We start from the raw sequence: 10,554 nt of genomic DNA on the forward strand, positions 1-10,554 counted from the left end.
CTACCATTACACATTAACACCAACACCAACACTACACACTACACACTACCATTACACATTAACTCCAACACCAACACCAACACTACATACTACCATTACACATTAACACCAACACCAACATTACACACTACCATTACACATTAACACCAACACCAACACTAACATTACACACTACCATTACACATTAACACCAACACCAACACCAACACTAACATTACACACTACCATTACACATTAACACCAACACCAACACTACACACTACACACTACCATTACACATTAACACCAACATTACACACTACCATTACACATTAACATTACACATTAACACTAACATTACACACTACCATTACACATTAACACCAACACTACACACTACCATTACACATTAACACCAACATTACACACTACCATTACACATTAACATTACACATTAACACTATCATTACACACTAACACTAACATTACACATTAACATCAACACTCCCCATACTGTGTTCTGAACACAGGGTGAATTTAAGTGCTGTTGTTCTAACCCTACTGTAAGTAGAACCTCAATCTTCCAGGCCAGAAAAGCCACACTCAACACTCATTTGCAGTGGACCACCTTAGGCCGTGTACGGCCTGCGTGACAAGTGTGTGTGTAGACTTACTAATGCTGGCTGTGTGTGTGTGTATGTGTGTGTGTGTGTAGACTTACTGATGCTGTGTGTGTGTGTGTGTGTGTGTGTGTGTGTGTGTGTGTATGTGTGTGTGTAGACTTACTGATGCTGGCTGTGTGTGTGTGTGTGTGTGTGTGTGTGTGTGTGTGTGTGTGTGTGTGTGTGTGTGTGTGTGTGTGTGTGTAGACTTACTGATGCTGGCTGTGTGTGTGTGTGTGTGTGTGTGTGTGTGTGTGTAGACTTACTGATGCTGGCTGTGGGAGGTAGGCTGCCTCCCTCTTCTCTTCTCCAGGTGTAGGTGAGGGGTGTGGAGCCGCTGGCTGACTTGCAGCGCAGCGACACGGAGGCCCCCTTCTCTTCACCGCCCTCCACCCAGCACGTGGGCACAGAGGGACGCACTGGCAAGAGGGACACAGGAAGGACATTAATCACATCACACACTATTAACCTCTGGAGCAACGCGCGTGCACACACACACACACACACACACACACACACACACACACACACACACACACACACACACACACACACAGTGTTGTATAAAGTACTAGAAAGCCTATGTGCACTGGTAGAAGTGAAAGTTACCTTTTAGAATATTACTTAAGTAAAATATATATATATCTGATATACAGTATACTGTACTTAAGTATCAAAAGTAATTTTCTGATATTTAATGTACTTAAGTATTTGAAGTAAAAGTAAAAAGTAAAAAGCAAGCGGTTTTATTTTGAACTTTTATTGTGAACTTTATTTTGGCTTTCTTATAGTAAAGCATAAAGCATATTCAGGGTTCCCATATCTTCTTTCAAAGAAAAAAACAGAAACAGAAATTTCACTTTTGTATGAACTTCAGGTAAAAATAAATAACTTATTTCTAATAATTATTATTAAAAATAAATAACTTATTTCTTTAAAAAAAATGACCTGCTGGTAGGGAGAACATTTTGGTCATGTGGTATGAGCATTTCTAGGGCTTACTCCCCAGGTCACCATCTCACTCTCACACACAGGCCACTTATGTCCAGCAGCTACTAATATGCCAGTCGTTAGTTGAAACTGAAAAGGTGTCTGTTCATCTTCAAAAGAAGCTGGTTTTCAAAGTTGCCAGAATTCAGTGCAGGAGTTTCAGGCCCAAGACCGGCCCACGTTTTCCATAGTGAAATGTAGCTTATCCCACGCTTCCACAAAGAGGCATATTGAACTAATATTTAGGCTACATGTTTTTTTTTTGCATGGGTAGGCTATATTGTTGTTTGGTGATTTAGCCTACTCCTTTACTACACCCTCTTCTGAGCAGACAAGGCATATAGGTTTATCATGTAGGGTAATTGCTCTTTCTTAACTTTAATTTATCCTCTCTACTTGTCCCTGTAGTCATGGCCTCCTCATCACATCATTTTCAGTGGTCGACTGGTTGATCTGCTGCTCAGTCTCTCCTGGCCTCTTTCTACCATACATCCTTCCTGACGCTTGTGTCTACTGTAGGGCCGGCTCGGCTATCGGTATCTGAGAAAACTTTTTGGAAAAGACGGGCTATATGGACCCAACCATTTGTGCCATGCACAGAATGCGTAACGTGTACTATTTTAAGAAAAGATATACTAACGTGACGAATGTCAATATTTTTTTTCTCGACCGGCCCAAAAGTTAAGCGGCCCACCGGGAATTCTCCCGATTATCCACCCCGGGCCTGATTCAGTCTTACTCTTCTTGGACTGAAGACTAGTCCTGCGATGCTAAATAGCCTTTAACATGCCTCTGAGGCAGGTAGCGGAGTGTTTAGCTTCACAGAAAGCTGCCAATGTACAGAAACATTTCTTGCAAATACGGCCACGGGTGTATGACGTTATCTTCACCGCTACCCTGTTCACCGAGTTCACCACTATCGTCGGGGTGGTCGTCTATGATAACAGGAGGTCCTCCAGTAGATGCTCGTGCTCATGGCGGTTTCAGTTGTGCGTCCTCCTCCTTTAGCAACAAACACGCGCTGAAATAGAGCGCGAGCGTGCGGAGCGTGCGTAATGCAATCTAGGAGCAGTGATTCGCCAAACCTCCATTATTGCAGTCGCACACATTTCTTCTAATTTTATGTTTTAGTAAGGAGTAACGAAGATGCTTAGTGGAAATATAACGGAGTAAAAGTATACATTTTATCTAGGAAATGTAGTGGAGTAAAAGTGAAAGTTGACATAAATTTAAATAGCGAAGTAAAGTGAAAGTACGTGAAATTTCTACTTAAGTACAGTAACAAAGTATTTGTACTCCGTTACATTACAACACTGCACACACACACACACACACACACACACACTATATCTGGACTATTACTAACTACTGACCTCTGAAGCATCACACACACACACACACACACACACACACAATATCTGGACTACTACTAACTACTAACCTCTGAAGCATCACACACACACACACACACACACACACACAAACACACACACTATATCTGGACTATAAAAAAACTCCTAACCTCTAGAGAATTACACACACACACACACACACGCTACACCTTGTGTATGACACACTTTTAACCCTCACACACACACACACACACACACACACACACACACTTGCTACACCTTGTGTATGATACACTTTTAACCCTCACACACTTTTAACCCTCACACACACACACACACACACTGCATCTGGAGTATAACACACTACTAAGCTCTAGAGCAGTGGTCCCCACACTTTTTCTTCCGAGGGCCAGCTCACTATGCCTGGCTCTAAGAGAGGGCCAGAGACTCGGAGTATATCAACCATAAATAGCTTAGTGCTATGAACAACAGCAGTCTACCTTAGTTGAATATTCCATGACATTTAATCATAGGCTACTGCAATTTAATACCATTGTTAGCTATGTTTATGTTGCCATCATGCCATATCAGTGTAAAATGTAGCTCACATGAAATAATACTAATAAAAAGATTCTGAACTTTGTTTCTTTGCATACAGCTCAAGTTGTGAACGAGCAATAGCCTACAAATAATTTAAAGTTATCAAACTATGAGAGTTTTATGAAGTGTTGGCAAAAACATCTGAAATGACCACCATTCTAACTTTCACTCACCTGAAGAGAACTTTGTATGAACATTTGTGAACTCTGTATGAACATTTGAACGAGTGAATAAAAAATAGAAATAATTATCCCAGAAAGTCTCAGAAATATGACTTGAATAAAAGTTAGTTAGTTATTAACAATTAATTGATAAACTTTTAGAATACTTTGAGCACTGCCTCTTACATTGTTTGCAGGTTGGCCTACATTTCTTTCCGTTTTCAATGGCAAATGCGAAACAGCGCCAAAACAACCACCAGTGGACAAAAAGAGTATGACATGTGTACTGTTAAGACTCGCCATAGAGAATGAATGGGGGAAATTACGGAGGTTATAGTTTGACGATGTCGTACTCCCGTGCGGGCCAGATGCTATATACCACGGACATGTTTTGGGGGGCCACTCAAAATGAGGTGGCGGGCCGTGGTTTGGGGACCACTGCTCTAGATTATCACATAGAAGACATCTGGAGTATCACACACACTCAGCATCTTGAGTATCCCACACACACACACACACACACACACACACACACACACACTTAGTATCTGTAGTGTCACTCCAGACAGTAACAGTGCTGTGACACTCTGGTCAGTTACAGAGGTGTGACAGTCGAGACAGTAACAGAATGGACATGTCTGAATCAGCAAGCGCCAGCTTTGTGTCAGAGTGTCAGACAGAGCAGGGCTCCTCCCAACATTCCAGGTGCATGCTGGGAGGAGCCCAGAAACTGGTCAGACAGAAACCCGTTGGGGAGTGTCTGAGTGTGTGTGTGTGTGTGGGAAGGTGGGGGGGGGGGGGTTCTCTTACCAAGCACCACCACTGTGACCTTTCGAGAGTCGACCCCCGGCGTCTTCTTGACCTTGCACTGGTAGGTGGCTGTGTCGGAAACCAGTAGGGACGTGATCTCGATGGTGGCGTCGCCGTTCCCGGGGACCCCCACAAAGCGCAGCCGCTTCATCAGGGCGGGGTCGCCCAGGCGATACTCCTGCCCGCCGGAGTAGGAGAGGATCTGGGAGAGAAGACGGCGGCAGTGAGAGACGGCAGAGCGGACACGGCCGCTAAGCGGACCAGACGCGCCCCATCAGCAGCAGAGAGACAGGCGGAAACGCCTAAACCCCAACCGTAACCACGGGAGACTGCACAGCACAACAGGCAGAGGCGACGCCTAAACCCCAACCCCAACCGTAACCATGGGAAACTGCAGACTGGCCGCCACCCACAGAGGAACAGGTCAGTCCGGCCTGGCTGACAGACACCAGCAGAAAAACATCCTCCAGCACCACATGCCTGTCATTGCTTTCTCTGAATACCTGAGTTTCAACAACCAACACAAAATGAAACATAGCCTCATGACTAGTTTGTAGTTAATGCTCCACACGATATTAGCACCACAAAAGAAAACATAGCCTCATGACTAGTTCAAATAAAACATAGCCTCGAGCCTTGCAGCCATCTTGAATTTAGTCACGATAAGTCGAGCAACGAGTAAGAATGAACTGGTATGATAAGGGATCAGATTCCAAAAATAATTCAGTGGAAATGCATGGATTCCAGTTTCTTCCAGTAGCAGCAACTGGAATCCATGCATTTCCACTGAATTATTTTTGGAATCTGATCCCTTATCATAGCTGTTCATTCTTACTCGTTGCTCGACTTATCGTGACTAAATTCAAGATGGCTGCAAACGCTAAACTTTGTGAAGATACTGTCTGTATAAATCGTCTTGTAAGTAAACAACCAGTGCTTTTTCAAAGTTCTCAATGTCTCGTTTTAAATGTCAGGGCCCTCGGAAGTCTACCAATGAAGTGTGGAGATACATTGAGCCTCGTAAATGGGTGTAAAACAGTGATTTATTTGCATGGCTAGCCCGATGCCGAAGCACCACTATTGAAAAAGCTGTTGGTAGCATCGGCTAACTAGCGCCAGATTTTGGAGTGCAGGGGACAAGCCGAGATGGGCTATGAGACATACGTTCACACTCGGTATCATGTTTCAATACACTTTAGGTCAATATCACACCGGAATTCTCCTTTAAATATTAGCACCATTAGATAAAGCACAGCCTCATGACTAGTCTGTGGTGACTAGCCCATGGGGACCAGTCTGTGGTGACTAGCCCGTGGTGACTAGCCCATAGTGACCAGCCTGTGGTGACTACTGACTGGCCTATGGTGACCAGCCTGTGGTGACTAGCTTTGTGACTAGCCTATGGAAACTAGCCTATGGAAACTAGCTTGTGGTGACTAGCCTGTGGTGACCAGTCTGTGGTGACTAGCCTGTGGTGACCAGTCTGTGGTGACTAGCCTATGGAAACTAGCCTATGGAAACTAGCCTGTGGTGACTACTGACTGGCCTTTGGTGACCAGCCTGTGGTGACTAGCCTGTGGTGACCAGCCTATGGAAACTAGCCTGTGGTGACTAGCCTGTGGTGACTAGCTTTTGGTGACTAGCCTGTGCTTACTAGCCTGTGGTGACCAGCCTGTGGTGACCAGCCTATGGAAACTAGCCTGTGGCGACTAGCCTTGTGACTGGCCTATGGAAACTAGCCTGTGGTGACTACTAACCTGTGGTGACTAGCTTTGTGACTGGCCTATGGTGAAAGCTCCACACATTGAAACTGACATGTATGCATGCAAATATTATCGCCACTGTTAACCTTTGACTTAGAAAAAACATAAACGTATCCACCTACTCCCTCCTCATAACAGTCCAAACACATAAGCACACTCTCAACACCAACCACACAAACACACCCTTCACACTAAAAACACAGATACACGCCCTCACACAAAATGCAACACACACTCTCTCACACCAAACCACAGATACACACTCTCTCACACCAAACCACAGATACACACTCTCTCTCACACACACACTCTCAAACACACACACACACACACACACACACACACACTCCCCCTCACCAGCTTGTCCTTCTGGGTCATGTCAGGGCTGATGATGGACCACTCGATGTCCAGCGCTCCGGTGTCAGAGGGGCTTGGGCTGTAGGTGCACCCCAGACTCACACTCTCCCCCTGAGCTTTCTTGATGGTCTGAGGCCCTGTGGACGTCACCACCATGCAATGGGACACACCTGTAGGGCAGGGCAGAGGAATGGGCAGGAGGTCAGGACCCAGTAACCCTAACCACAGGACCCCAGTCCTAACCCCAGGACCCTAATCCTAACTCTAACCCCAGGACCCTACCGCTAAATCCAGGACCCTAATCCTAACCCCAGGACCCTAACCTTAACCCCAGATCCCTAATCCTAACCCCAGAGCAGAGGAGTGATGGACAGGGACTCAGGACTACAGGACCCACCAGCAGGCTTCTTGTCCAGTCCCTCATCACTCACCCAATACGTCACACAAGACCCAACACAATGCAAAGTCTGATATTTCATACAGTGTTCGGAACGACGGAGGCAGAGGCAGTGAATAAGCAGACTACTGTAAGAGCTGTCCATTAAAATCTGTGGTCAGTCTGTAGAAGATCTACACCGAACAATGAAATGAACTTCATCATCTCAAACATTTTCCTATAATCTGATAATAAATTGAAACATGCTCCTCTCCTAACACCTTATGTACTCAAGGGTAACACATGGTGTTGGATGTCCTTCTTCTAACACCCAATGTCTTTAAAGGTAAAGCATGTTGTTGGATGTCCTTCTTCTAACACCCAATGTCTTTAAAGGTAAAGCATGTTGTTGGATGTCCTTCTTCTAACACCCAATGTCTTTAAAGGTAAAGCATGTTGTTGGATGTCCTTCTTCTAACACCCAATGTCTTTAAAGGTAAACACATGCTGTTGGATATTTCATTACAGGACTGATGGTGGGACTGAAAATGTGTGTGTTCTTCTGCCCCACCTAGCATCACAGCAGCCTGTGCTACTCACTGCCTTTTAAAAACACACACACACGCACGCACACACACACGCACACACACACACACACCACACACACACACACACACACACACAGCAGCCTGTGCTACTCATGAGCCTTTTAAAAACAAACACACACGCGCGCACACACACAGACACACACACACACTGCAGCAGCAGCAGAGCAGGTCATGGTGAGAGAGGTGACCCACCTGACTCTCTCTCTCTCACCCACACAAATGAGGCTTAGGGATGTTACCACTGGGGGATTCCCCTCGGGCCAGACTAGGGAAGTGTGTGTGTGTGTGTGTGGCAAAGCAGACTCATACAATTTACATGTGTGTGACATCACATACATACAATTCACCTGTGTGTGACAGTGTTACTGTCAGGAGCACTAAACTCACCTCTGTGAGTCAGGTACGCTAAACTCACCTGCATGTAAGAGCATTGCTGCCAGCAACACTAGACACCATCCTCCTATGCGCTTCAGATCTGCTTCCATGCCCTGCGGTGGCACAAGGAAAGAGTGGAGCCTCATTTGCAAACAAACACCTGTGCACCTGTGCTACCTGTGATGTGTGCTACCAGGCACCGCATGCTGCTCTCAGTGATAATGATCTGGACAAAACACCTCAGTTTCGCCTCAGGTATACGGCTGCTCAGGACAGAACACCTCAGTTTCGACTCAGGTGCGGCCACTCTGGCCTCTAGAATGGAATCACTGTACCCCTGAAACCGCCTGGTCAGCGCTAGGTTGTTCTCATTCTGAACGATTGAACTGTGGAGAATCTAACTGATCTAATGATGTTTGTCCATAGTGACAGAAGTTTAAACATTTAGGAACTCTGGATAAGACTGCCTGCCTTTCATCAGTGGGAAATGCCTGTTTTAAGCAGTGGCGTCTACTCTTAACATTTGTGTGCACAATCTAAGCAGCATAGAACTAGCTCAAGTGGGTGATCTGGAGGGCTTTTAGAGGTTATTAATACAACCAAAAACCTTCCATTGAAACCAGACCAGGCTTCTTATTGAGAGCTGCCTTTATCTGTCCAAACCTGTGGCCAGTAAAAGGAGCGTGTGACTTATTGGGACAAGGTTTTACAGTAAGAGAATTGTTCCCTTACAGTAAGATTCTAATTCAACAACAGGACAACAATAAAGCCCTTACAGTGAGATTGTACTTCAACAACAGGACAACATAAAGCCCTTACAGTAAGATTCTACTTTAACAACAGGACCACAATAAAGCCCTTACAGTAAGATTCTAATTCAACAACAGGACAACAATAAAGCCCTTACACTGAGATTCTACTTCAACAACAGGACCACAATAAAGCCATTACAGTGAGATTCTACTTCAACAACAGGACAACATAAAGCCGAAGGGTGTGTTTACTTTTGTGCATGTACTGTTCTTATCACCAGGTAAAAGCCTTCCAACCACACCTACCAAGGAATTCTCTCTCTCTCTCTCTCTCTCTCTCTCTCTCTCTCTCTCTCTCTCTCTCTCTCTCTCTCTCACACACACACACACACACACACACACACACACACACACACACACACACACACACACACACACACACACACACACACACACACAGGAATTGTGAAATCTCAGCACAGCTAAGGCCTTTAAATAATGGAGCTCCTCTCTTATCATCCCATCTAACACCACCATACTCCCATAACACACACACACACACGACTTTGTGAGAAGCACACACACTTCTCGGATTGTGCCGCCAGCCCCCCCTCACGCACATTTACAATCCTGAGCAGAGCAGAGGAGCAAAGTACAAACTTGTGAACAAACTCCACACAAACACCTCAAACACAAACACGCACAGCTAAACACACCATATCTGAGACAAACAACACAACCTACACACAAATGGGAAATGTCCCATACCTGTCAAGGTTCCCTCTCGGCTCAGAGTGCTGTGTGTGGCCAGACGTAAGCTCAAGAGAACTTGTCTCTCCTTCCCTCTCGGCTCTGCCTCACTCATGCTTTAGAACAGGTGTTTCATCAGAGGCCACACCCACTTCCTCCCTGGCCCTGATTGGACACTTCCACTCCTCACAGCACCACACTTTAAACCATAACAACCACCACACAACAAAGCAACACACAGCATGTTAAACCATAACACCATACACATGCACACACACACACACACACACACAGAGCAGCCTCTGAAAGCTGCCCATCATAATTCAACCTCACCAGTTGCTGCAGGACTGCGGGTCTGTATGTGTGTGTGAGAGTGTGTGTGTGTGTGTGTATGTGTAGGTTGCAGTGTGTATTTTGTACCTCCATAGGACACAGGTACAGTACACACTCATACACAGGGAGATGAAGGTGAAGAACGGGTCACTGGACTACACCAGAACCCATCTGACTGGTTTAACCGGCCAGGCAGGACCTCACAGAGGAGAACCCTTCAGATGAAAAGGAATACAGAACCCTTCAGATGAGCAGGACCTCACAGAGGAGAACCCTTCAGATGAGCAGGAATACAGAACCCTTCAGATGAACAGGACCTCACAGAGGAGAACCCTTCAGATGAGCTGAATCAAAGGGGAACCTTGAGCTGAAATCTAACTTGTACTAATATGACTACAGTAATGAATAAATTAAATGATTATACACTGTAAATGATTATTTAGAGTAGTAACTGTGAGTTATTCATCTTCAAACTAAGGGCTCGGGCAGCTTGGAGCTTTGACCTCACCAACCAGGACACAAGTGAATGCCCAGGAGGGTTTCAGAGATGCACGCTCAACTAGAACACACTTCAAACCCAACCAGAACCAAGATACAACCCACTTAGAACACAACCAGAACCAAGATAAAACCCACTTAGAACCCAACCAGAACCAAGATACAACTCACTTAGAACCCAACCAGAA

The 10,554-nt window shown here is 45.3% G+C and overlaps 1 protein-coding gene across 1 annotated transcript in view; it reads right to left on the bottom strand.

The window, feature by feature from the left end:
• The window catches only part of vsig8b (V-set and immunoglobulin domain containing 8b), a 14,803-nt gene extending 5,157 nt beyond the window's left edge, over nucleotides 1-9,646 (bottom strand). The window contains exons 1-5 of the mRNA XM_042102383.1: nucleotides 9,554-9,646; nucleotides 8,074-8,146; nucleotides 6,675-6,844; nucleotides 4,555-4,756; nucleotides 908-1,060 (exon numbers count right to left, since the gene is read on the bottom strand). Coding sequence (XP_041958317.1) covers nucleotides 908-1,060; nucleotides 4,555-4,756; nucleotides 6,675-6,844; nucleotides 8,074-8,143 — 595 coding nt within the window. The 5' untranslated portion in view covers nucleotides 8,144-8,146; nucleotides 9,554-9,646. The remainder of the gene's footprint in view (nucleotides 1-907; nucleotides 1,061-4,554; nucleotides 4,757-6,674; nucleotides 6,845-8,073; nucleotides 8,147-9,553) is intronic.
• Nucleotides 9,647-10,554: the final 908 nt, after the last annotated feature.

The sequence above is a fragment of the Alosa sapidissima genome, chromosome 8 (assembly GCF_018492685.1).
Source record: "Alosa sapidissima isolate fAloSap1 chromosome 8, fAloSap1.pri, whole genome shotgun sequence".
In the NCBI taxonomy this organism is placed as follows: domain Eukaryota; kingdom Metazoa; phylum Chordata; class Actinopteri; order Clupeiformes; family Clupeidae; genus Alosa; species Alosa sapidissima.